At 36.2% G+C, this 27,507-nt stretch overlaps 4 protein-coding genes and 1 long non-coding RNA gene across 7 annotated transcripts; 3 read left to right on the forward strand and 2 right to left on the reverse strand.

Moving 5' to 3' along the window:
- The first annotated feature begins 1,058 nt into the window (after positions 1–1,058).
- On the forward strand, positions 1,059–6,510 carry LOC109206121. Its single transcript, XM_019368895.1, has 6 exons — positions 1,059–1,498; positions 2,233–3,017; positions 3,381–3,439; positions 3,891–4,019; positions 4,324–4,459; positions 5,859–6,510. The coding sequence occupies exons 2-6, from the start codon at positions 2,310–2,312 to the stop codon at positions 6,177–6,179; spliced, it is 1,353 nt and encodes a 450-aa protein (XP_019224440.1). The 5' UTR covers positions 1,059–1,498; positions 2,233–2,309; the 3' UTR covers positions 6,180–6,510.
- A 1,077-nt stretch (positions 6,511–7,587) lies between these two features.
- On the forward strand, positions 7,588–10,494 carry LOC109206122 (probable prolyl 4-hydroxylase 12). Of its 2 annotated transcripts, XM_019368896.1 has the most exons (7): positions 7,590–7,762; positions 8,412–8,522; positions 8,889–8,946; positions 9,041–9,130; positions 9,545–9,602; positions 9,727–9,899; positions 9,991–10,494. In XM_019368896.1, the coding sequence occupies exons 1-7, from the start codon at positions 7,692–7,694 to the stop codon at positions 10,339–10,341; spliced, it is 912 nt and encodes a 303-aa protein (XP_019224441.1). In that variant the 5' UTR covers positions 7,590–7,691; the 3' UTR covers positions 10,342–10,494. The 2 variants fall into 2 exon arrangements, with proteins under 2 accessions (XP_019224442.1, XP_019224441.1); XM_019368897.1 differs by lacking the exon at positions 8,412–8,522 and having other exon boundaries at positions 7,588–7,762.
- A 1,780-nt stretch (positions 10,495–12,274) lies between these two features.
- Positions 12,275–13,938, reverse strand: LOC109206120 (gibberellin 2-beta-dioxygenase 7-like). Its single transcript, XM_019368894.1, has 2 exons — positions 13,472–13,938; positions 12,275–13,047 (listed from the first exon to the last, which is right to left on the reverse strand). Exons 1-2 carry the CDS (start codon positions 13,825–13,827, stop codon positions 12,444–12,446), a joined length of 960 nt encoding a protein of 319 aa, XP_019224439.1. The 5' UTR covers positions 13,828–13,938; the 3' UTR covers positions 12,275–12,443.
- Positions 13,939–15,394: 1,456 nt separating this feature from the next.
- Positions 15,395–19,109, reverse strand: LOC109206123. The gene is made up of 2 exons (XR_002064788.1): positions 18,801–19,109; positions 15,395–15,766 (listed from the first exon to the last, which is right to left on the reverse strand). It is a non-coding gene; the product is annotated as an uncharacterized LOC109206123 (long non-coding RNA).
- Positions 19,110–20,730: 1,621 nt separating this feature from the next.
- On the forward strand, positions 20,731–27,096 carry LOC109206124 (kinesin-like protein KIN-10C). Of its 2 annotated transcripts, XR_002064789.1 has the most exons (18): positions 20,731–21,113; positions 21,843–22,008; positions 22,133–22,333; positions 22,430–22,619; positions 22,715–22,920; positions 23,019–23,203; positions 23,293–23,332; positions 23,651–23,728; positions 23,833–23,892; positions 23,989–24,039; positions 24,152–24,242; positions 24,328–24,629; positions 24,720–24,766; positions 25,428–25,449; positions 25,532–25,600; positions 25,699–25,737; positions 26,227–26,620; positions 26,766–27,096. XR_002064789.1 is itself a non-coding variant. In XM_019368898.1 (17 exons), the coding sequence occupies exons 1-17, from the start codon at positions 20,893–20,895 to the stop codon at positions 26,269–26,271; spliced, it is 2,013 nt and encodes a 670-aa protein (XP_019224443.1). In that variant the 5' UTR covers positions 20,731–20,892; the 3' UTR covers positions 26,272–26,708. The 2 variants fall into 2 exon arrangements, 1 of the variants encoding a protein (XP_019224443.1); XM_019368898.1 differs by lacking the exon at positions 26,766–27,096 and having other exon boundaries at positions 26,227–26,708.
- The last annotated feature ends 411 nt before the right edge of the window (positions 27,097–27,507 follow it).

A 27,507-nucleotide genomic window follows, 5' to 3' on the forward strand; every position in this document is an offset into this window, starting at 1 on the left:
TTTTTCTGAAGGTTTTAGTATTAGCATTGGATATGTAACCATGTCTATTTACATACCTGTATTTTGATATCATTGTCTGTCAATGTTGTGGATGCAATAATGCATTTGCAACACCATGGATATCTGGCGGAATAACTGGAACAGTAGCAGCGGGAACAACACCAAAATTGGTAGCATCATCAAAAATTCCATAGTAGTATTACTTGCAATAGTTTCTTAGATTGTAGGAAATGACACCGGAAAATAACGATGATAATACTGCAATAATATTATTTGTAAGCAGATACATGAATTGGCTTGAGTCGTGCTGGGCACTGTCCTAAGAAACTATTTCAGCAATGTAAAATATTTCCCCAGGATTAAACAAGCTCATCTCTATTTATTTAGAGGATACATGAATCAGCAAAATTAAATAATAAATCCAGGTTCAGAAAATTGGAGAGAAGAAATAATAATAATAATAATAATAATAATATTAATAATAATAATAATATATTATAATAGGTAATGATTGTTGGAAGAAAGTGATGATTAGCTAAAGAAGATTCTTGGTTAAGAATTGAGTGAATATGATGGCTAATGACCATCCTATTTATAACATGAAAATGAGTTTAGTTTCATGACAAGTGTCTTACTTACTTGTCAATTTTCTTTCATGCAAGATGACAACACATCTCATGCAAAATGACACTTGGCTTAGCAAGGCCATTAATTTGTCAAACAATCTTTTTAAAACAATGCCACAGGTAAAAACTCTTGCCATGTAATAATTATCTAAGAGTATTTGGCCACAAGGCTTTATGGAAGAAGACACTTAGAAATAGATAGAACACGTGTAAAATAAAAAGACCGATTGCTATTTAAAATATTGAAAATACTCCCACATATTTTTCTTTTCCTATTTGTTTTCATCTCCTTTTAAATTGGAATTAAATCGAAAAGGAGAAGCGGACACTATAAAAATTCTACACTATATATTAGAGTTTTTTCTTTTTCTCCTTTTCCCTTTTCAATCTTTTTCCAGTTTCCCTTTTTCCCACTTCCGGAGAACAGGGAAAAAACACAGGAGTGAAAAAGGACAATGAAAACACCGAACACGTGATAAACGATTATAACTAGGGTTGGTGAAGGAGCAAAAGTACAGATTAATTTAAGAAGACAACATCTGGGCCTTAAAAATACTCTCTACTTTATTAGCCGAGTCCAAATTTTGACTTTCAGCTAGCTCAACGGCCAGTACCATACTACAACTCGGCAATGATTGGTACACGTATGTCCTGATAACAAGGTTATGTTTGTGCAATTTCATTGATTATTATTCTGGCCAAAAAAAAAAAAAAAAGAAGCAGGGGAGGGTGCTGAATGCTGAGAACTGAGAATTCACGGCGTTGACTCCAGAATTCTCCCTCCTTTGATTCTCAGTTTGTTCGTTTTCTTGATCATTACCTGAATCTGCTACTTGGGCGTGTCAATTCTATGCCAATTCTGCGTTCTTTAGGTATTGCAACTTTTTCAATTGCCCACTAGCCCTAAGGTAGATGGACTAATTCAGCTAATGTTTAATGTTGCAGAGCTAAATCTGTTGATCTTTTTACTGTTCTTTCCGTATTCTCCTCTCCCTTTTCCCCTAATCATAGTTCATGTTACTGGGTACCAATGAAATGTGAAAAAGGCTCTATATAGAATCAAATTCTTTTATTTTCAACATTTTTGGGCTTGGTGTAACTGTTAAAGTTGCTGCAGCGTGGGAGGTCATGGGTTCGAGCCGGGGAAACAGTCTCTTGCAGAAATGCAGCGTAATGCTGCATACAATAGACCTTTATGGTCCGGCCTTCCCCGGTTTATTCTTGATGCATGTAGGACTTGCATAGTTTTAAATTTGTTTAGTTTGAGATAATTGTAAGATTCTCTAGTTTTAGCACCAATTTACCTCTAAATAAGATACAAGGCATCTCTAGTTTTAGCAAACTCCCAATTTAACTCTAAAGACAATTTGGTAATGCTGGAATGAAATGAGCTTGTAATTGGAGTGGATATAAAAACTTCATATAGCCAACCCTAACTAGCTTTCTCAGTTTTTCTTTTAAAAAAGAAAAAAGGACCCAACTTTTAACCAAGTTGATTGATTGATATTTGTTTATATGATTGTGAACTACTCATCTAAGTTGTGGGCCTTGTGGCATTTATGCCAAGACATCTTTGAACTGATAATCTGCTATCTTGACATTGCAGATTTTTCCTTGCCTATGCTGGTTATATACTCAAGGACATTCTTTCTCAATGGTCTGATGCATAGGCTCTAAGCAATAATGTCGGTTCTCTGTGGTTTACCCCCTCTCCTTGAATGTGTATACTGTGTAGGATGTGCCCGCTGGGCATGGAAGCGATGCCTCCACAGTGCAGGATATGACAGCGAAACTTGGGGCCTTGCCACAGCTGAAGAATTTGAACCTGTCCCTAGGCTCTGCCGATACATATTGGCCGTATACGAAGATGATCTTAGACAACCTCAGTGGGAACCACCTGAAGGATATGGTATTAATCCAGATTGCTTAATTGTGAAGAAAAACTATTCAGATACCGGTGGCCGATTACCACCATATCTCTTATATCTGGATCATGAACATGCTGACATAGTTCTCGCTATTAGAGGTCTTGATTTGGCAAAGCACAGTGATTATGCAGTCTTGTTGGACAATAAGCTGGGTAAAAGGAAATTTGATGGTGGGTATGTTCACAATGGGTTATTAAAAGCGGCTGGATTGGTGTTAAATACAGAATGTGAGATCTTGAGGCAATTGCTGGAGAAACATCCAAACTATACCTTGACTTTTACTGGACATTCACTAGGGTCAGGTGTAGCAGCATTATTGACCTTGGTAGTAGCACAAAATCGTGACAGGCTGGGCAATATTGACAGGAAAAGAATCAGATGCTTTGCTATTGCACCAGCTAGATGTATGTCATTGAATCTGGCTGTGAGATATGCAGATGTCATCAACTCCATTGTGCTTCAGGCAAGTTCCTGGATATTGTTCTCTTAATCATCACTTTGAACATTCTTAATATGTAGTTTCAAGGCATTGTTAATTTCATCCTCTCTGCATAAATAAGCAGATCATGTCCTTTCTTCTGCCTGTGTACTCTCCATCCTTCTTAGAAGGGGAAGTTGATTTATTGGCTTTGGAATCCGCACCTAGAAAGCAAGGAGCTTGATTTGTTATAGATAATTGTTGCAGATGTTTGCATTATTTCCCTTTCTCTATTTTGATGTCAATCATCGATATGTCGCCTGGCCTTTTGGACTTCCTTTGATGTTTTCTCCAATCGTGCTGGTTGCAATTCTCTCAATCTAACTCCATCTTCTTTTTCTTAAATAGGATGATTTCTTGCCACGAACAGCAACCCCCTTGGAAGACATATTCAAGTCACTGTTCTGGTAAAAGATTGTTGAATTTGATCTTGTACTTGCTTTCAAGAGTCCATTCCCTCATTTAGAAAAAGAACGTCTGGTTCCTCACTTAGCAACTCCTGTAAGAGGCATTTGATGGGTGGTGTCCCATCAACTAGGAAGCTTGAGTTCTTCTCTTTTTGTTTCTGCTTTCAGGTCTTGTCCATCTCCTCTTCATTGTGTTTAACCCCAATGATATTAGTAAAACTTTCTGTTTGTGTGAAAATCCAATTTACTATTAAAAAGAGACAGAATCATGTTTTTGTAATAGATAGGAAGGCACTACATAGTAGGGATGTGATTGTTCCTACATTAAGATGAAATTCGTACGGGAGTCATTAAGTGGAGGGTCCAATAATATAAATCCTCTTTTAGATGGTGATGTTTACTATTCATGAGTAACCACATTTATTTTCTTTTGCTTATTTATTTTTTGCAGTTTGCCATGCCTATTATGTCTGAGGTGCATGAGAGATACGTGCATCTCAGAAGAGAAGATGCTCAAAGATCCACGCAGACTTTACGCCCCAGGTCGCCTTTACCACATTGTTGAGAGGAAACCTTTTAGGTATTTTCAGACTTAAGGATGTGCTACATGAAATTGTCTTAAGTCGTTTAAACACAACTCCATCAATTAAACAAGTTCTATGATGGTGGTTCTGTATAATAAGCCAATATTGTTATGTTTCTGTTTTGAGTAAAAGCATCTAGTGCGGCAGGTTTGCCATAAAACCCACAATACCGGTTTACATACTGCATAGTACATGCAATCTATAAGGATACCATTTAGTCTGCAGTATTTTTCTAGTCTACTATTAGGCACATGATTTGAACTCTGATTCCTATACTACCATGATTCTGTGTTAAAACAGATGTGGACGATTTCCCCCTATTGTGAGGACTGCAGTTCCAGTGGATGGGAGATTTGAGCACATCGTTCTCTCTTGTAATGCTACTTCTGATCATGCAATTATCTGGATAGAGAGAGAAGCACGGAGGGCCCTCGAAGTAAGTTGTGTGCACTTTTGTCTATGACGATTGATGGATTCTGATATAATACCAAACAAATTGTCTTTGCACTTTACATCGTTGTAGCCGTAGCTTTACTTCTAATGTGCCTCCTATCTGGAATGAATTTTCAATAAATTCATGTTTTTTTTTGCGTATGCCGGCTGCTCTATGCAGTAGACACAATCACAGAAATAGAAATTTTACTGCTGCACTTACTTTGAATGGTGATGGTTCAAAGTTAAAACTAGCACGAACATGTTTTCACTCATGGGCTCTCCACCTTATTTCATTGATGGCGTTGTCTGTATCCAGTCCACCCTTGTGAGGCACTTATGATCTACTTTCATTGTCAGTTAAGATAGTTTCAGTGGTAATCCTTCTCGTCACAAGTTCATCACTCTTAAGGGTGGTTGAATACGAATTTCAGCTCTATTGATAAAGAGTGGGTAAACTTTTTTATTGCACAAGTCGTCCATGCCTTTCACTTTATTAGTTGTTTCAGCATCAAATAGAGAAACTTAAAGCAGAAAAGTGTGGTTGTGTCCATTGGTTCCTGTAGTCTGTGGATTGATGCATTCTTACAAGAAAAAGGTTCAAATGTGTCCCTGCAGTATCCGTAATTGCTCAACTTTTTCTGCGGCTAAAGTTTTGGTCCATACATACCCTTGCTTTGCTGTTAGCAAGTATTTGCCCTTGCCATTAGTAGAGCTCCAGTGTGAAATGGGTGGACTCCATGTGTACAAATTCTTCGAGCAAAAATGTCCAAATTTACCCCTCAACTTTTGACTATGGTTTAATGCCCTCAGGTTGGAGCTTTCTTAGGGGGTTAAGGCAAAAACGAGACTTTGACTTAACACCGGGAAAGTCTAGTGGAGGGCAAAGCTGCTCAATTCGGACAATATAGGGGCAAATTTGACCCTTATCCCTTCTATAATATGTATTGTTAATGTAGGTGCATTGAAGAATTTTTGCAACTTATATGCCCTTTGGAAATGTATAGAGGATTCATATTGTCAAACCGAGTAGCTTGGCATTGATGCATAGCTTATTGATTGATTTATAACATATTTAAATATTTATGGGGAGCTTTGCCTTTGGTAGTCATTCATTTAGCTTATGCAAATATTGTTGAATTCACTTATGGCTAGTTGTTCGGGCTTGAAATATGAGGGTAATTTGGCTTGAACATACTTTAAATGAATGACCTGTATCTTTTGATGCCCCTATTTGTCAGTTGGGAATTGGGATTCAATTTAATTGTAAAATGGATCTGCAACTCTATTCTATTGATGTCGTCCAAAAGAGTTCTTCTATGTATCCTCGTTACATACTTACATTGTAAGTATTTAAGCTTAAATTGGTTCTGACAACATTCATATTTATTTTATGCATCCAGTTGATGGAAGAGAGAGATCATGTGATGGAAATTCCAGCTAAGCAAAAGATGGAGCGTCAACAGACGTTAACTAGAGAGCACGGCGAGGAGCATAAAGCTGCTCTACAGAGAGCTGTCACCTTGGCTGTTCCACATGCATTTTCACCTTCTCATTATGGAACTTTTGATGAAAAAGCGGATGAACAGTCTGATAAATCAGTTGGTGATTCATCCACAGGGTCGTCGACCAAAAGCAAGAACAAAGATAACTGGGAAGAACTTATTGAGCGTCTATTTGAGAAGGATGAGTCAGGTCATATGATTCTGAAGAAACCACAGTGATAAGCAAGAAATGTTGTAACTTAAGCATCTTATATGAGTAGTGATACCTGGATCATCATTCTTTAACTAAACCTACAATTCTTTTTCCTCAACTTACACTCTTTTTTTTGTGTGTGCGTCAGCCAGTGGCTTGTATCAATGTATTTAGAGAAACTTCGAGAATATATGCTAAAATGGATGTATTTATTGGTCCTTTTTTATGTAAGATTAATGTGTTAAAGATTCTTTTCAGGGGTCTGCTAAGTAGGAGTAATAGAGAGCATAAGGTGTTAGATTGTTTGTCATCCAGTGTTACACCAGCTTCAAACAAAAGATACATCATTTCAGGGTTTTTGAGATGCATCCTTTTTCTTTAAGAGAGGATATATAAGTTCTGCAAAGAAATTCTCCAGACTATATTGGCCATTTATTATATTATAAAAAATAATATTAAGAAAAGTATTTCGTAATGTTACTGAAATTCTCTCGTAAAAGTAAGTTATAAAGAAGCTAAATGAAATTATATGTAGCTTAGAAGAAGAAAAAATCCGTTTGCAAAGGTGATGATATTATGCAATGACCCCATGTGACGTTAGTGGTTGTGAACTGAATTGAGAATTACGAAGTCTTAAAGTTCAAATTTCAGCAAAGGCAAAAACATTAGTTAACTTGTTCTTATATGTTTGAGTCTAGGTAGACAAGTTACTCGGTATTGGTGCTAGTGAAAGGTAACAAATACATCATGAAATTAGCTGAGATAGGGCATACGTTTGCAACAAAACGCTCTACCAACAACAACAACAAAAAACCCAACATAATTTTACAAGTGGGGTTTGGAGAGGGTAGTAAGTATGCAAACCTTACCCCTACAGTGAATGTAGAGGGGCTAGCAACACTCTACCAGCTCCAATAATTCAGATCAAAGCCTATTTGCGGTGCGGTGTGTATCTTAAACTAAAGTATTTAGGGCAAATAAAAAATTAGCCGAAATTAATTGCATTCGTTAGCCAAAGAGCATATAAAATATGAATATTTTTTTTGTATATATGTGTATTATATTAAAACTATATATTTCATCGGCTATTATATTTAGGAGCTGTTAAAAATATACATTTCTCAAGTATATTATTTACATTCATTAATCATAACATTATGACATGCGTTATTTTTATGAAATTGCAATTTGTTTTAAACTATTTGAGAAAATTACAAACCAAAACAAAACAGAGGAGACATTATAGTTTCTCCCAAGAAATAAGCGAAAAGAATTTAAATCCTATACACTGATAATTTAAATTAATCTGTAATTTTAATAGGTATTAATCAGTTATTTACGTACATATGCTTATAATTATTTTTTAAAAGTTGACGCTGTTAATTGCATACCATTTTGCCACGTATGGAAGCAGCACGGAGTTTCATGGCCCTCAAGAAAGAGAGTGAGTTGAAACTTCTCTCGAATAACGCTGTTAGCGAACTCTGCATTTCCCCAAAAAAGGAAGCCCTCACTTTCCCATTTTCTCAGGTTCAACAATGGCGAGCTTTTTTTGGGTTTTTACCTTCTTGGCTTTGGGGATCAGTTCCGAGGTTCTTTTCGCCCAAAAGTCAGTATTAAATTATCCTACTTTTCCTGCTTTTTTAGCTCATTATATTTGATTTCTCTTCTTCTTCAATAATTGCTTCCCTGATATACTCATTAATAATTGCTACTTTCATTGTTTTGAACACAAACCTCCTGATCTTTTCAATTCATGATACTACATTATCTTTTTTTTTCTCTCTTCCTTTGGGTATTCATAGTTTTTCATTGTAGTTGGTTTTTAGAATTTAAGCAATTGCTTAGCATGTTGTACATGTAATAAGTATAAGGTGGTGACACTTGAATCCAAGCCCAGATTCATATCGGGTTCTGAACAATATGTATAACTTGCCCTTTTTCTATTCCTTCCCCCGCCCCCCCCCCCCCCGGCGCGACCCTTAAGTTTCGGTCTTTTGAGCTAAAAGTTTGGCAGCTTCTATGAATCTGTCAAAAATACTGATTTTTATTATAGGGTGTCTGGAAAAGAACCTGATTTATCATATTATCCTGTACTTGTGGTTTTGCGAGAGAGAAAACAATTTTCGACTGTACTGTAGAAGGTGTATTGCTCAATTAGTTGTAAGCTGCAAATGCTTAAATCAATTATAATAAGCACGAGATTTGAAGTGATTTTCGTAAATGGTGCTTTACATGATTACGATAATTTGTTTCAGAAGCCGAAAAGAATTGAGGGGCAAGGAGGTGAATGGGGATGACATTGTAAAGTTGGGCCATTCTAATAGATTTGATCCCTCACAAGTCGTTCAGTTCTCGTGGCGACCAAGGTCAGGTAGTCCATTCAATCATTAACCTTGTTGCTTCTTCAACTTGTTGTGGCACGTAACAAATTTCACAAGCGAAAATTCTGGGGTATAAGTGCTTACACCCAAAAAAAAAAAAAAAGAGTTAATCCTTGTTATGTTGAAGAGTCCCACATTGGCTCTATATGGGATGGGTGGTCTCTTTACATGACTTGGGCAATCCTCACCTCTTGAGCTAGCTTTTGGGGTTGAGTTAGGCCCAAGGTCCATTTTTTTCAAAGTTATGTTGGTGTATCGAAGGCGTGTTTGTTTTTCGTCCTGGTTTTCTTGATGATATTACTTGAATAATTCTCTGTATGGAGGAATAATGAACATTTTTTCTTGAAATAGGGTCTTCTTGTATAGAGACTTTCTCTCAGCAGAAGAGACTGATCGCTTAATTTCCTTGGTAAATCAGTGCCTCGCAACTTGTAGTGCAATTCTTTTTTGGCTTAGAAAGTTTTTTTTCTAAAATGTATGTTAATACGGCTGCATTTGTGTAGGTGCATGTCAAGAGAAATAGCTCCACAAGTGATAATGCTTCATTTGATGCAGAGAAGTTCCCAACCATGGGTATCCCTTTAGATGCGGAGGTAAGTTCTTTGTTATCTACACGGTGTTGTATATGAACAAATGTTTCTTCGGAGCATACATGTGACATTTGTATTTTAGAGCATCTCTCTACACCTAAATAAACTACTTTGTGTAGAAAGCTTTTAACCTTGTAAACTGAAGATATTAGTAATAATGCATTAGTGTTCTATAAATTCTGCTTACCGTGATAGTGGACGGCACGCTCACCAGCTTTGCTGGCAGAGAAAGCAACTCATGTTGATTTAAACTCCGTACTCAGTACTCATAACATGTAAAAATGCAAGGTGAGGCTGCCTGCATAAGACCCAATGTGGTCCGGCTCTTCCCCCGACCCCGCACGTAGAGGGAGCTTATTACATCAGGCTGCCCTTGAACTTAGTACTTATAACATGTTTCTTGACACCATTCTGTAGGATCCTACTTCCTCAAGGATTGAAGAAAGGATCTCGGCTTGGACCTTTCTGCCTAAAGGTATTTTCTATTACCAGACAAATTAAGTTCCACTTTTTTTCTTTCTAGGTACCCCTCCCTATTAAAGGTTTTTGAGTCTACCTTCTCTGTGTTCTGTGACTGACGCAATCATCCTTGCCTTTAGGAAATAGCAGGCCGTTGCATGTTCAGCGTTCTGGGCGTGAGAATTTAAAGGGGAATTATGGTTATTTTGACGGGGACTCCGCACTTAAATCCAAAGAACCATTAATGGCAACTGTCATTTTGTACCTATCAAACGTGACGCAAGGTGGTCAGATCCTCTTCCCTGAGTCAGAGGTAAAAGAGAGTGCTTTCTTGTTCTTATTTTCATAATGTCATCTTTGCTGTTTGTGCTTTTAATCTGATTTATTAAAACTCATTGGTGCAGAATAAGATTTTCTCTGACTGTATGAAGAGTAGTGACATCTTGAAACCAACGAAAGGAAATGCAATCCTTTTCTTCAATGCGCACCTTGATGCATCTCCTGACAGGAGTAGTTCCCATGCAAGATGCCCTGTTATTGAGGGTGAAATGTGGTATGCAATCAAATTCTTTTATCTCAGAAGTATTACTGTACAAAGGGATCCTCTACAATTGGGTGATGACACCAATTGTACAGATGAGGATGAGAACTGTGCTCAATGGGCTGCTACTGGAGAGTGTGAAAGAAATGCTGTTTTTATGGTTGGTTCTCCTGATTATTATGGTACATGTAGGAAAAGTTGTAATGCATGCTAATTCTTCGTGTAATGTTGTATGTACCTTTACTGGTTTTGTTTTTGACAAAAAACTTCTGATTATATTGTCAGGACTTCCTCTTTTCTGTTTTCTTTTTGCCAACTATTGTGTAAACATGGCATACAAATAAACTATTGGCGCTTAGCTGCTGAATCTTAAACCTTAAATTACAGAAAATTTGGCGGCGATAATCTTGCTCCTTTCCCCTGCAATGATCATTGACATTCTCTCATTTCTAATAACAAGTCCCTTAACTCGGGGCGGCAATTTGAGCCCAAACCTATTTGAACCGCTCAACTCACCCAAGATTTGGCCGGTCATTGACTTACTCATTTGTTGAATTTTAGTCAATTTTGGCGCAACCCATCTAAGCTCATCTAAAGCTGGACTGAATTTTAGCCCAAATTGATCCATAAGTAACTTTGACAAAATATTTTTAAAATAATTTTTTTTTGTTTGATATGTAATATACGATGATAACAAAAGAAAAAGAAGTCTTATTTGATTATTAAACAATTCATAAGAAAACAACACACGCTTGATAATAGTTGGACAGGTTGGGTTATGACCCAAAGTTTATCATGGTATAGCCAGTTTTTACACTGGTCAATGAAAAATAGCCTGCGTTTATCAAGTCAATGGAAATAGCCACTATTTTGCTGCAACAGGGACCGGTCCAGTATAATATACGGGAGTTCTGGTGCATTTGTGTACGAATTCCAGCATATTATGCTGGACCGGTATACTTTGCTAACTCCTGTAAAATTTGCGGGAGACTGGAGCACCAGTGCTCCAAACTCCAGTATACTATACTGGACAATTATACTTGCTGGAACTCCCGTAAAATTTGCGGGAGTTCCAGCATAATTATGCTTGAACTCCTGTAAAATTTGCGGGAGTTCCAGCATAGTTATCCTGGAACTCCCGTAAAGTTTACGGGAGTTCAAGCATACTTATGCTGGAACTCCCGTAAAACTTTGCGGGTCGTATTTTTTCGGATTTTGAACAGTGTTTTTGCTCAGATTTAAAGTGGCTACATTTCGATGACTTTTGAAACTTGGCTATTTTTCAACGACCAGTGGTAAATCTGGCTATTTTTGAATTTCTCCCCATTTAGACCCAGCTCATCTTAGCCCAAGTAACTTTTGACCCACCCGAAATTAGCCCAACCCGTCAATTTGACACCCTTACCCGTAGAAAATAAAAAGTCCCTTAGCTGCCAACGAACTAATAAAAAAAGTACCCTTGCTGCCAATGAACTTATTAAATAAAATAAAAAAGTCTGTTATCTGAATGAGGAGACAATTTTGCCTAAATCCTTTGGTTGACTAATTATATACCCAATCATTGGTTCTTTTTTCTTTTTCTCTTACAGGTTTAGATGTTTCATTTCCAGCTAAGTTGATAAAACCTTTTTCCTTTTAAATAACCTCCATTAGAATATGCATTCAGGATTGTCTTTGGTGACCTCTAGATGGTGCAAAAGGTCAAACTTAAACGAGTTGTCACCAGGCAGAGTGGAAGTAAACTCATATGCCGCAAAATTGGGGAAAGAAAAAAGAAGAAGAGTACCGTACAACAACAACAAACTAGCGTAATCCCACAAGTGGGATTTGGGAAGGGTAGTATGTACGCAGACCTTACTCCTACCTTCAAGAAGACAGAGAAGCGGTTTCCGATAAACCCTTGGCTTAGAAAGAGAATATAAATTCGCCGTTGCCAGGGAACGAATCCCCGGGTCACCCGCGTGACAAGCGAGAATACTCATCATTGATTCCAACCACCACAACTTTTTTGGTGAGGTCCAATGATCTAATTTCATACAAGATAGAATTCAAAATTTAGATTTTTGTGACAGAGTTATCAGTACCTATGCTAGGAAGTAGTAAGTGTGCAGTAAAAATTTAAGATACACGCAAGTTACACCGAACAGTACTGGAAAAAAAAAAGTAAATAATAATTTAAGACTTTGAAAAGAAGAACGGCAAATTCAGCTTCAAGTATACTAAAAATGTTTTTAACCTCACTTATCAAAATAAAATATTGTTATCACCTGGAGACACATCAATGGGAAGAAGAGAATGCTATAATAAAGATAGTAATTATTTACCTGCGAAATGTTTTACTGTGAAACCAACTTTCTCAAACTTACCTTTCTCATTGCTTTCTCTAAACCTCAAATAATCAGCACAAACAAAAGGCTTATAGACTCTCAAATTTTCACTACGAACAATCTCTTTCGGGGCAACAATCAGTTTCTCATCTTCAAAACACCAAAAGAAAGCAATCGAAAATCGACTTATAGGCTCTTTTAGGACAACTCTGTGCTCAGATGACCTCAATTTCCCATTACTCCAAGCCTGCAAAAGATCACCAACATTCACAACAAGAGTGTCTTGACAAGGATCAATATCCATCCACTTGCCTTCTTTGGATCTAACTTGAAGACCACCAACTTCATCTTGATACACTATTGTTATACAGCTCATATCAGTGTGCATGCCTAGCCCTTCAACTTCTTCTTCCTCTTGTACATTTGTCGTGAATTCGGGTGGAGTGTAGTTGTTTACTCTTAGATAGCCATGACAGTTCTTGAATTCAGATGCAAATTTCTGCTCAAATTCAGGGCCTAAGCTCATCAGTATGACCTCAACAATGCTTTTGGACAGTTCTTCCATTTTCCTCCCATACACCTCCATTGCATGACTAGGGGACATAAGAAATTGAAACAATAAATAGCTAAATTCTTGCCAGAGAGACAACTCATGTGACAAATGATATTAAACTAGTTTGTGATGTATGCAAGAAAAGAAAAAGATTCTTCTGGACCATAAAGCACAATAACAAAAACTTAAAATAAAAATGTAGCGTTAAGTGCATCCAACGAGGTGGCCTAGCGGTCAATAAAGCAAGGGAAAACCATGGAAAACCAAGGGTCAAATGCAAGCAGAGACAAACCCATCTGCCAAAGCTTTAATGGACAAAATTACCCAGTACCTATGCTAGTGGAAGGTAGCAGGTATTGGATGAATAGTCGAGATACATGTCAGCTAGCTAGCCTGGCACCACCGTTATAAACACAATAAAGTAAAAATAAATGATGTAGTATTAAGTACTTTTTTTGTTTTACCTGAACTCAAGAATTGGCTGGTTGATGAGGGCATGGCAAGTGCTTTGTGCAGAGGCAAAGAAGTCAGGTCCAGACACCCTCAGGCTCTCAAAGAAAGGGGAAGCAATGAAGTGGGGAGTGTAGGTTCTTATATTTGATAATGGTCCAGCTTTCAGCTTTACATCAGAAGGAAGACTGAAAGTCTGGTTAGAAAGGAAATGAAGTTGTCTGCATAAATCTTTTGGAATTCCATGGTTGCGGATGTGAAAGAAACCCCATTCTTTACAAGCTAAAGAAAGGGACTTAAGGGAAGATGAACTAAAAGGCCTCGAGATGTCGAAAATGGGAAGTTTTACAGAAGTCTGAGATTCAGACATGCTCAACAAGTAATGATCAGCAGATAGATAAGTTAGTTTCTTCAGTTTTGTTTCTGTACTTAATAGAAGGGCTGGTATATCTTGGAAAGAGTACCAGTACTAAGGTTAACCTTGTAGGTTCTATTATATTTATAAAGTTATGGGTTCAGACCCACTATGTATTGCAATTTTAGTGAATTTTATACTAAATTTATGTTCCGCCTGTGCATTTAGGGATGAGGACAAAATAGATGTGAAAACCAGTAATCCTCCAGAGAAATGGAAATAAACAATTGTGCAGGATATAAAGAATGTTCACTTGAACTTAAAATAATATTTTGCAAGCTACTAAGCATAAAATAAGGACATCCACCAATTTATTAAGGTTTGAAAATTTCTGTTTAGAGTTTGCCGACTCTTCTTTCCACTCTCTATAGCTCTCCTTTATTTTAAGGTGGTCAATGAAAGTAGAGAATGAATTTAAGACGCTGTAAGCAATTAGGCAGCAGCGGGCACAAATGATGGAGGTGTGCTGGTCAAAACGGTTGTGCTGCTGGTTCTCAAGCTTAGATTCTTCGGTATTTGATATAAATAGTGGCACTCTATATTTATATCAAATCAACTAATTTAATCTAAAGAGTTATAAATTAAAATAAGAATATTTTATCGTTTAACCATGGTTACGAGACAAAGCAAGACACTTGTTATTTATTAGTTTGGTGCAAACAAGTTAGTTTTTTTCGTGCTTTTAGAAACCCTATTTATAGATGTGAAGACTTGAGCAGCTGCAGGGGACTCAAATGTTATAGACGGCCTCTCTCTATTTGTCGCTACTGCTTTTGACCTTGTTAATTTTTATATGGAGCGGACTCTCGCCTTATTTTGCAGTAAATCTTTTGAATGGGAGAGGGGCGCAAGTCTAATTCTACTGATTTGGCTTATTCTCTTACATTCATTACTCTGACAATTAAGCAAAGCATAATTTATATGCAACCGAGGACATTGTGCCTATTATTAAATTTAAAACCTAAAAGACTTGAAAGAGAAATAGGAAAAAACAAAAAGAGCTGGTCCCCGTAGCTCCCTTACCCTTGAAAGTTGGGGATTGGTCATGCATGATGACACATTCTATATTTCTTCCTTTACTCCAGCAAGGAAACATGATTGACTTCGGTGATCGGCATAATTTTTCGGGAAAGGATACTATATCCGCTCTCAAAACAATAACCAAATAATGTATATTTTTTGTGTATAATATACATTATCTATGTTATATACAAAAAATATATAAATTTTATACGTTTTTACGGCTATCGGATGTAAATAGTTTCTGCCGCGAGCTAAAGTGATCTTTGATCAAATCCAAAGTTTCTGCATCTTCAGAGGAAAATAGAGACCATTTTTTGTGGCAACTTATCAAGGAACTAAGGCACTTAATAGTAGGGCCGGAGCTAGAGTGCCGCCAGCGGGTTCGGCCGAACCAGTAGCTTTGGTTCAAACCCGGTACTTGTCTTAAAAAATCCATTGAATATGTATAAATTACTAATTTAAAACCCAATAACTTAAAACGATTAAAATCCCGAACCCATAAGCTTGAAATCCTAACTCCGCCTCTGCTTAATAGACAAATATGCTTTTGTAAATGACACTTCACATATGACAAGTAAGACAATAACATGCTAACGGCATGCAAAATCTGTAACTGCCCATCCAACACCACTTGCTTTCCTCATTATTTTCTTCTCTTTCTACATACCAAAAACCACATATTTCTGGAATCAGGTTAAAGCCGAAGAAATTACATAGAATAGAAGACTATAGACTAGTTGTGCAATGTTACAAAAAATGCAGTGACTTGAACTTGAATCTTCTTTTTGGCTTTATTACTGCTAACAGCAGAAGATAGGGGGCTTCGGTCTTCCAATCTTCATTCAAGTTGCTTATCTGAGGTCCTCTACAACTGCAAAGGGAAGGTAAAATGATTATATGCATTTGAATACTCTATTACATGAAAGCATTTTTCTTAAATATAGATCACTCGTCAATTTTATATTGCCTTTCTGCATGCGCATCTTTTTAACAAGTAAATAATCATTTTTCTAGATAAAGGGGATAAAGTGAAATCAGTTGCAATGTCAAGTGAAATTTAAAGTGTAAATTACACTCTCATTTTGAGAAATTAACATGCAAGTATATAGTTTTGTCATATACACAAATGCTCCTAGATCATAGTTTTAACGTCACTGGTGGCAGCTATCCAAACGGAAATAAAGAAAACCACTAGAACGTGGCAGCTGAACCCAGAAAGATTCCAATCTGCTTAGGGGAGGGAACAAGAAAAATACTGGACATAGGAAAGCTAGCTAAAAAATTAACTTTTGGCAGTAAGTGAGCTGAAGTAGCAAACAAATCCAAGCCAATTGGGGTTTTGTGATACTTTATGTTTCTCATTTTTGCTCCATGCATCGTCACTTTCCATGACCTATTGAGAAATTTAATCAACACCAGTGGTGATTCAGATATGGAACTTCAACAAGCTCCAACTGTCGACCAGATCTATGCTTTATGGACTTCCCGGTTGAAGACAAAGTTACTATGTGATACATGCAACACTTACAGCTATGGACAATTCCCATCTGGTATACACATGGCAATTAGTGTATTATATTACTGGATATGGGACTACATCGAGTCGAGTGAATCACCTCATCTAAAAGTTTAAAATATTAGAAAGAGAATTGAAAAACGAATATCTTTCGTCACTTCCATTCAATAGGCTTTTCCTTTTTATACCTTACTTACCTCAACACTTTTATTTATTTGTTTATTTAGGTCAACAACGTGCCCGGCCTTCACAAGGCCTGTTTTTTAAATTTATGTGGACCAACCATGTGAAGTATTTAGTCGATGGGTGGTGGTAAGACTCGAACTCTTGACCTACTCTGATCTGATATCATATTTGCCTGAACCACCATCTAAAAGCCCAAAGTGTTGTGAAGGCATATATCATTTATTCAGGTCCTCAATAATGTCCCCACTTGAAAGTTAAGAGTAAGCAGCATTTTCTGTCCCCAAATTGCCATTAAATATCCATAAATCCAACAAAGATGCATGCATCTTACACCCAAGTCCATGTTACAATATACAGGATAGTAACTACAAATTATAAGGAACAGCATTGAGAAGCATCAAGGACTAAACCTGCAGCATTTATTGAACCTATCTGACAGTCATAAACTCCCCACCCGAGTTGGAAAGTTACTAGTGCATCTACCTAGTGATCCATTTCTGAAGTCACTATTCTAAGCAGCAGCTTCTGTGAAAGTTCCTTCACAAAAAATTTAGCATACATATTACATTATACAGGATAGTGACTATAATTTATAAGGAACAGCATTGACAAGCATCAAGCAATTATTGAACTTATCTGACAGTCATCAGAAACTCCCCACCCAAGTTGGAAAGTTACTGGTGCATCTTACTAGTAATCCAATTTTGAAGTCACTATTCTAAGCAGCAGCTTCTGTGAAAGTTCCCTTCACAAAAAGTTGAGCATACATATTACATTGATCGAATTACGTATCGCGGTCAAGGATCGAGCAAGCATTACTCAGTAAACCAGACACCCTTCCACATCAAACCTCCCAAGCACGTCCTTTTACTTGATTTTCGTTCACAATAACGACCATAATTTAGCTTTATAAACAGGGAATCTAGGTACTCGGAAAGCAATAACTCTTGGATAAGCCAATAAAACACCATGGAAATATAACACCTAACCCTTGACAATATCTATGAGCAAACAAAACAATTGCACCCCTCCACTTTTGTTTCATTAAGATTGCGAATTTCTGAATGGGTTAATATTTTTGAATCGTAAATGACTAATCAGCAATTGAGAAGATTTTGCCGGACCTACCACTTTTGGAGTAACAATGTTATTTTACACCATGAGCAAGATTTATCAACCCTCTGAAAATCTTGTTCCGTTCTTTCCAAAAGGTAAATCTTGCAGGAAACTTGTATTAGAGCCTTATAAAAGCGTTCAAGTCATTGACCAACATGTGTTGCCAGACAGTGGTGTAGCCAAGTGTATTGAAGGGGGTTCAGCTGAATCCCCTTCATCGAAAAAGTTATACTGTGCAAATAGGCAAAGACAATTTTTTTGTATATATACAAAATTTGTTGAATCCCCTTGATAGCTAAGTGTCACACTGTGCAAGTTTTTGCATTTTTTTAATCCCCTTGTCTTCTAACAGTTCGGTCCAGTCATTATTTGAACTTTGGTGTATTTTAGGTAAAAGTATTCTAATGCTTCTGACATTACCAAGTGAGATCGTGGCTCAAACATGAACTATTTGTCGAGATAGAGGACTCGGTAAAAAAGTTATCTACTGTTCCACGCTACTTTAAATTTTTTTTGGTTCAGATTAAAGAAAAAATGTCTGTTTTCCCACTTAAGCTGTCTATCAGACGACGGCAATTCCCCTCTCGAAGTTTAGAGTCTTTTTTTAACTAAACTTGTATGGTTGTTTTTCAAGAAACATAGCTTGCTTTAGAGCAACTTTGATGACCAGAAACTAGCACGAGCAGACCTCCAATAAAGTACCGATAAAAGTCTCTCTTTCCCTAGCAAAAACCTGAGGCATTTATGAATTAAAGTGACCATTATGTCTATTAAGAACAGATGCTTTCATGTAAGCTCCATCCATGGGTACAAACACTTATCAAAGCAGCAATTGGAATTGAAAGACAGTAAACCAAACCTTCACTATTAGCCCAACACAGTAAAAAAAAGCTCAAATTTCATGGAAAACAAATATTTATGCAATCAAGATCGCAACTTGACCAACGACAAAGAATAACCTTTTCAATAGTGCATAGCTAATAATTACCAAAAAAAAAAAAACTAAAATTATAATGAAACAAGACGTTAACAAAAGCTGTCAGTATCAAATTTCAAGAAGTTGCAATCATAGGATCAGAATTCGAACCGGAGCTGAGCTTTGGGGGGTATTCCGAAGAAGAATTAGGGTTGTTGATAGAACAAGATGACTTAAAAGCTTCAATATGAGACTGGCATTTCAAATAGTCGCCTTTATTTTCTTCCAAACATTTCTTCAGAGCCTCCACATCGCATGCTTTCTTCTTCACACTCTTGTTTTCCTTCTCCGTTTTCCCCTCCATTTTTCTTTGTATTTCCACAAAATGATTTGGAATAAAAAGAAAAAATTGGACAATTGGACTCGACTCCTCTTTGGAATGTCCTGGACTGGACCTTTGACGTAACCCGGAACCAGCGCTAAATATTTAGAGCAAATACAAAATTGACCGGTCGTCGAAATTAATTGCATCCAAATATATATATATATATATATATATATATATATATATATATATATATATATATATATATTTCGACCGATTCAATGAGATTATACTGTGAGAAATACTTACTGATCATTGTACCAAATTAAGTAATTTAACTATTTAAGTTACATATTAAAATAAAAATATATACAATATCATTTAATTATGTTTAATCGATATAAAAAGTGCATATCTTATTTTCATTAGTTTGATGCAAATATAAATTTCGTCAATTTTTTGTGGTTTTACCCTCTCAATACGAAAATGCACTTGTGTTTACCCTGGAATCCGGATAACAATTGAATTTATATGGGGTTTTAAGGATCCGTGAACTAAAAGATACAAAAGGTTTGGATTGAGGAAAATAAAGGATAAAGACTCAACAATTGCTGTTAAAGTAAATAATCGCAGAATATAATATTGCTTAGAACAATTGTGCTTGATAGCGTACAAGAATAGAGAGAGATGGTACTCTAGTGTAATGGTTTCCGATCCCCTCTTTATGGGGTCTTCTCCCCTTTTATACATTTTGATTAAGGGTAAAAATAAGGTAGGTAAATTAATTACATCGTGGATCCCTGTAATTACGCCTTAATGGCCTGAAGTGGTTGAGAAAATCACGTTTGGGCGAGATATCCGGCGACGCTTGGTTATCCGTTACGAGTCCGGCTTCCGACCTTGTGTGTTTCTCCATCCGGTGGTGACTCATATCGAGCTCTGCAACGGTCTCGAAATGACTCGACCTCGGTTGTTGACGTGGCCGTCGTTCTACCTTGCATCCAGGTCGGGTTCAATGGCCCCGACTTGCCCCGGACCGGACCCAACCCGGTCGGGCTCAAGCAAAAAGGGTATCACCCAATACAACTTGAAAGTTCAATATTCCATAACTAATGAAATGGATTAGATCCATGATTCCATTCTACTCATTTTTCAAGATATTTAAGTCAACCATATATGAAAAAATTGGAAAATATTTTTTCCTTCGTATACATCCTTAGTAATTATCTCAAATATATTACTCCATCCGTTTCAATTTAACATGGGGTTTAAGAAAAGAGAGAAGCCTTTTGAATTTGTGGTGTAAAATGAGGCACAATATTTTGTGTGGCTATAAATCATTGCATAAAAGTAATTGTTTCCAAATAAGAAAAAAAGTCATTTCTTTTTGCACGAACTAAAAAAAAATATATTCATATAAATTGAAACGGAGAAAATAATTTAAAATAATTATTGGCAGTAGTAGTTGTTTAAATAAAGTGAATACATGTATTATGCAGCATAGAATAATGTCCCTCGTGATACTTTAGAATTACTAAATACAAATTACTAATATTACTTTTGTTCGGTGCTAAAAAAATATTATCCTTATATAAAATGAAATGGAGGGAATATTACTTTCGTAAACAAATATTACGTCTTAAGATTTAAAAAAAAAAAAAAAAAAACTACTAAATATAGCGGTATATATTTTTTTTTTAATTTTACATTATGGCTTTATTTAGCGGGATTTATGATGAAAGATAAAGTCTTCATAAGGAGCGTGGAAGAGCGCCAGGTAGGACAGACGAAGAATTTGAAAATTGAACCCTAACAACGGCTACTTCTCTACACCATAATACATCACTAGTTCACTACCACTAACCAGACAATCCACTCTCTCACTCTAATTCATCCAAATTCTCCATAATTGTAAAATTTCAAGCTCTGATTTCTTCCATGGCTTTGTCAACGCCCGATTCAAATCGCTTCAAACTACCCATCGCTGGCCCAAGAATCTCGCGCAGAGTACGAATTGTTGGAAAAATCCGAGGATTTATAGACCAAGAGTCTGAAATATCGGGTCGAGATTTGAAACCGTGGGTCACTGTGTGCCGGCACATAGAGAGCGATTCGGATCCCGGAAAAGTTACAATCTCATTCGGAGATGAAGGGAGTAGGTAATTTTAAATTGTGTCCATATGTTGATTATGTGCAATTGCTTTGATTTAACATACCCTTTTTCGTTCCGGATATAAATTTACTGAAGTAGACCCAATATTAGTTTGTTTTAGTTACAGGCGCGGGTTGAGGTTAAGCCCGCTGCATTAGGCCCCCAAGATATCATAAGCCCCAATTCTTACTACTATTAGATATAAGAATATATCATTTACACAATTATTGTTTCAAATTTTACGTTTTGTTTTTGGAATTTGATTGAAGTAGTTCAAAATGTGTAAATTATGTAAGTTTTTCTCTCTCACTAATTAATACATTTATCTCCCTTTTGTTTTTTATTATTCCTCCTCCACATAGATTCATTTTTTTTCTGTTTAAGACTGATGTCATTTTTCAATTTTAACACGATTTGCCTGAATAAGCTATATAAGAATGAGTAGATAAAAATGCCTTTGAATGTTTAATACATACGATTTGTCGCCATTTCATTTTGCACCTCAAAAAGCTAGAAGAATGAACTGTAAATAAAAATCTGTATTCATCACATAAGTTTTAGGCCTCTTATCGAAATTTTGATTTAGGGCATCAATTTTGTTATGCTGAAGATTCCCATTTGTAAATGTGTTTTCTACATGATTTTGTTTCTTTTGACATTGATTGGTGCTAGGCTTCCTTCTTTTTTTTTTTTTTTTTTTTTGTGAAATTTTTTGAGATTCTCTAGTATTTTGCAGTCGCAAAGATAGATATGAATTAGATAATTGCTATGAACAAGACGAGGATAATGCTGTAGTATTCTCGAGAGAGGTAAAGCCACTGATAGCAGAAGTTCTCAACGGTCGAAATGCATCCATTATTGCATATGGGGCAAGAGGCAGTGGAAAAACCCACACAATCCAGGTATGTCTTCTGTGTATTTTGCCAATAAGTGGGTTCTTTTTCCATGCATCTCAGTTTCTCCTCTGTTTCTCTAATAATAACCTTCTGTTACTTTGAAACTGAGGATATTGTTTCTCTATTTTAGGGTTCTGTGGACAAAGAAGGTTTGGCAGCAATGGCAATAGCTGAGATCCTTTCGCAAACAAAGGATGCCCAGAAAGCAGTCCTCGTTTCTTTTTATGAGGTGTTCCAGGATCATGTCTATGATCTTTTGGATCCTAATCATCCCGAAGTTCAAGTGCTTGAAGATTCTCAAGGAAAAATAAAGCTTAAAGGACTTTCTAAGGCAAGTGAAAGTAATCCAATTCAATTCGAGGAGTAAAATATTGAGATATTGCACATTGTTATGGTTAAGATTGCTCTCTTCTTATCTTTTACGTAGGCCGCTGTGGATTCCATTTCACACTTTCATGATCTAAGTGCTTGTTTGGCTGCACCATGCTATCCAGTACAAAAGACACCACTCCAAATACCCAAAAGGAGTCACAAAGGGTTAATGATACATATAGCATCTGCTGATGACATCCAGGGTAGTAAATGTCTCAATGTGATGAACTTTGTGGATTTGGCAGGTTAGCTAGTCCTAAACCTCCAAAAGTTGCAGAGATTTTCTCTTTTGCCGAATAATTGCTTTTTGGTTATCTTCACTGTATAATTATGCTCTCAGGCTATGAGGATTCCAGAAGAAGCAGCAAAGATGGAGTTACGCTTACTGAAAGTGCTAGAATAAACAAGTCTTTATATGGCATTATGAACGTGGTGTACGCTCTGAACACAAATGAGAAGCGTGTTCCTTATCGAGAAAGCAAACTCACTCGGATGCTGCAGGAATCTCTTGGTGGCTCCAGTCATGTTTTGCTGCTAACCTGCTTGGTAATGACTTTTCTCATTCTAACATGGTTAGATATTTTCTGTAGATTCCAAGTCGCTTTGAAAGATTCCTTTTCTCACCCTTCCGTTTTTTGTTCTAGAATCCAAGTCTTTGCCAAGATACTCTTTATGTAGCAAGTTTGGCTTCACGATCATGTCAAAGTGCCGGTCAGATATTGACAAGCTCTACAATGAAAAGTAAAAAGCACACCAATCAGCAAGCACGACTAGTGGGTACCCCGTTGTCTGGGAAAAAGAACAACTCTGCCTCCAATTTGATAGGAAGGTATCACTACATGGCATATCATATTATGAACTAGAATATATGGTTGACGGTTGTGTACTGAAATATTTGCTTCTTTGTTTTCATTGAAGGAAACTATTCAGTGACAGAAAAGCTATCATCTCTAAGCAGGTACCAGTGCATTGCTTTTTGGTTCTGATTCCAATATAATTGGTTGCATTAACTGTTAAAAAGAATAGTTTACTTACAAGTCCGCTACTTTAGTTGTCAACTCGTCAGGTTTGTACCTCTATGTTTTAGGGTGTGACATTTTGAGTTTCTTCACTCCACAAATTCTTTCTCTTTTGCTTTTGGAATGTTGCTTTTATCACTCCACATTGGTTTAATAAAATGACGGAAATTACCTGGTCTAGTTGAAATCAATCAGTAATGTCTACAGCATTTTTACATGTCATTGATTCATACCTATAACTTGTCATTGATTCATAGGATGATGTCACCTCAGCCACAAAGTTTAAGCCTCTTTCAGAGAATGTTTCAACTATCATATCTTCCTTCCATAAAAAGGTATATGACTTTATCTGTTGAAAGCATTGGTTTACTAAAGAAGTTAACATCTTATTCATTGTTTAGTTTATGCCTCATGGAACTTAAATGTTATGTATTGCTAGACTTCTCAAGACAAGTCCAATTCAGATAGCTCTAGAGCCTTGATATCATCAGCAGAAAATGTTAGTACACTTTCATTTTTTGAATGCATTTCTGTTCCTTTTATATTTTTCTGTTTTAATGGCTATGCGTGGGCTTGATCAACTTATTGGTTGCAGGAAATCCCAAGTGCTTTCAAGGAAACAATCTCTATTCATAAAATGGAAAAGGTGAGGCAACTTAAATTTGGTTATACAGTAGTCATTTAATTAAACATTTTTGACTGATGCACATTAATTAATTGGTGTTATCTGCGTAATGATATTAACCTTTGCATCTCAGGATGCCTCTCCACCAAATAAAGCAAAGGATTTAAAAGTTACTCCCGAAGTTCATTGTGATGTCAAAGAAATTCTTTCTTTTGCACATGATGGTAGGTTGTGTTACAAGTTGGTTATTGTGTAAAATTTGAACTTTCTCTCTTTTTTTTTCTTTCTCACAGTGCTATGAACTCGTAGGTGTTGTGGATACGGAGAAGAAAAGTGGAGATATGAACATAGACAAAGTAGCATCACCACCACTAAGTGAAAGACTTAGAGAAATAACGAATAATTTACGGTTGTTGGAGTCTTCAACTTCTTTGCATATGTTGATGCCAAAGCAGTTGGACACATCTCAAGGAAGCCTTGAAAGTTCTGGTGACATTATAGAACCCAAAACCCCAACAGCTGAAACTGATATGAGAACCGGTGACAAATTGGAGATTGCCATGTATACTAGTCCTTGGGAAAGATTTCATACGCGCAGTTCTGGAGTAAAGGTTTAATTGATTTACTTTTGTGAGTAGTTCTTTAGCATTTTTTTGTCTGATGCTACTTCAACTTATTCACTCTCCTTTTTCATTGTGCAGAATTGTCTTGTCCAAGAATATCTGAATTTGTTAAACACTGCAAGCAAGTAAGTGAATGATTCCCCTATATAACCGGTTCTCCTCTTTTTCATATAGTTCTTTTCCTTCTGATATTAATTGTCAATTTATCGGTGACTAAGATTTTCCTTCTCATCATATTTTTATTCCCTTCCAAAATCCAAGACAACTAACTTGATGATATTACTTCTCAAGCTATTTTCCCTGTCCCTTTTTTCCAGTTGTAAAGCATTAGCTAAGTGGTGAAAATTGCAAGTTTGTAAAAGAAGCAACCCTCATATTATGTGATCTTAAGTTAGCACAACACAATTGAAGAAGCAACCGTGATATTTGCTTCTCAACCTATGTTACACCGTCCATCTTGCACCTTTATTGCAACATCGTATTTTTTAGCTGTAAAGCATTAGCTAAGTGGTGAAAACTGCAAGGTCTAAAGTAGCAACCTTAATGTTATGTTATCTTAAGCAGCAAACTGCAAGGTTTCACAGTTCCTTCTTTTGGATTATGAGGGAATGACTCTGGCCAGAACTGGTCTTGTAAACCGCGCTTTGATGCTGAGACTGAGGCCCCCAAGAGTAAAAAGGGGTGGTTGTTATTTAAATGGGTTTCAGTATATTTGTTTATTCTTGTGGTGTGTGCATTGGCTAATATTTCTTATAACATTCTTCTTTCTCTCATTTGTGATTACAGAGAAGAGTTAACAAGGATCCAGGTAAGATCACATGTCAATACTATTCTTTTTCAAGCCTATCATTGGTATAATAGTTTATAAGTCAATATAATATTTCGCGTAGGGCATCGGAGAAAAGAGAGCAACTTACATTCTTGAACTACGTGAAGAATCTTCAGAACCCTTTAAGAGTGTAAGGACCTTGGACATAATGTTTTTGCAACTGGAAAAAAGAAAAAGATATAGTGATTGTACTTAAATTTGTTGATCATTTTGTTTACTTTTGTTCAGCTTGAAGATTTGAAAGAAGTTGGTCTCTCGAAAAAGGAGGTACTTTTACTAATCTTTCAATTTTTCTTGATTCCAATGTGTTATAGCTAATTATGTAAGCTTTAACGGTCATTACTGCCATATACTTTAATTTTCTTGAGCGCCATAGCCCATAGCCTAAGAAGAAAAAGTCGAATGTATGTGGGAAAAAGATAGTGTTTTTGTATGGTTGTTTTGGTCTAGTATACGCGTGTTCTGCATTTGACATTAATTTTCTCCATGCACTTTGCCCCTGTCAGAAAAGGAAAATAATAAAAAGAAAAAGCAAACAAGAAAGACATCTTGAGTTGAGGAAAACAAGTTAAAGGAACACGAAGAAGTATAAATTTTCACTTGATTTTTCAAGAACTTATTAAGTATGTTGGGATGAGTTCTAGGACCTTCAAGTATTCACTTGATATTACTAGTAACTTTGTCTATGGGAGATGAACTATTATTCAAGTAATTTATGCCCTTATTCTCTTGTTTTCTGCTTATGTGTCTTTACAGATAAATGGCTTGATGAGGAGAATGGCTGGACAACTTTTCTGCTAGAATGGCCTTATAAGAATTGTTTGATGGCAACTAGAAGTTGCCAGCAGTTATATTATGATGATTTTGAATGTAACATGTTTCTTTGCAATTGTTCCAACCAATGGAAAAACATACTACTTTGTGATATGCTATGCTTTTGTGGAAATATACATAATTAGTCTCATGAGACTACTATCCAAGAACAAGAATTATCCAACTGAAGCTGTTACCTTCACTACTGTTTTGTGTGAAAGTTATCCCAAAAAGGCATCGATAAATCAGCCCATAGAGCATCTGGCTCAGTCGTGATCATTTCTGTACAATGGGCCAAAACAAGGGAAGAGAGAAGAATTAACAAGCAGAAATTCATGTACGACCTTCAAGTATTCACTTGATATTTCTAGCCATTTTAACTTAAAATATATTAGTAAATGACATAATTGCCCTTGAACTTTTTAACATACTGTTTAGTTACTTTTCATATTTTATCGCCCTTCTCTTTGTTTTTACAGCAGTGTACGGATTTCGCTTTCGTGAGAGCACTTTTCTTCGAATCTTGTCTGGGTTAGGTCCAATTTTCTTCAAAATTATCTGGGTGAGTTTTGTTTTTACAATAATGTGTTTGAATTTTCGTTGTTATTGTTTTTTCGTTAGGTTTAAGTTTGATTTCCGTACCGTTAGCGTTTAAATATTTGTGGTATATTAACTTTTACGAATTTTTTTCTGTTCATTAGTTCGTCTTATTTCTGATAATTTTGTCACTCTGTTATTAGTTTTATGTTGTAATGTTGTAATCGTTGTGTAATTTGTTTTGATAAGTTTTTCAAATATTTTTCTAGTCTCTGTATATTAGGGTTAATTTTCAATTATTTTTTTTGCTTCAACTGCATTATAGATTTCTCCAGTTCTTGTTAAAACTTGAAATCCAGAACAATGTGGTGGACTTGATATTTAAATTTGATGTAGTATATTATACGGGAAATCTGTCTTCTAAAGGCTTGTTTCCCAATTTTTTACACTGTGTGATTTTTTATTTTGTTTTTTGTTTATAGAGTTCGGTAAAATTTTGTTCAGTACATTATACTTGAAGTCTGTCCTCTAAATGTTTGTCTTCCAGTATGTTATACTAGATGATTATTATAATATAGTTGAATTTTGTTTGGTTCCAGTATATTTTAAGGAAGTCTGCCATGTGTAAGCTTGTTGTCCAGTATGTTATACTGGATGAGTTCTGTTTAGACTAGAATTTTATTTTAT

This window comes from Nicotiana attenuata, unplaced genomic scaffold (assembly GCF_001879085.1).
Source record: "Nicotiana attenuata strain UT unplaced genomic scaffold, NIATTr2, whole genome shotgun sequence".
Taxonomy (NCBI): Eukaryota; Viridiplantae; Streptophyta; class Magnoliopsida; order Solanales; family Solanaceae; genus Nicotiana; species Nicotiana attenuata.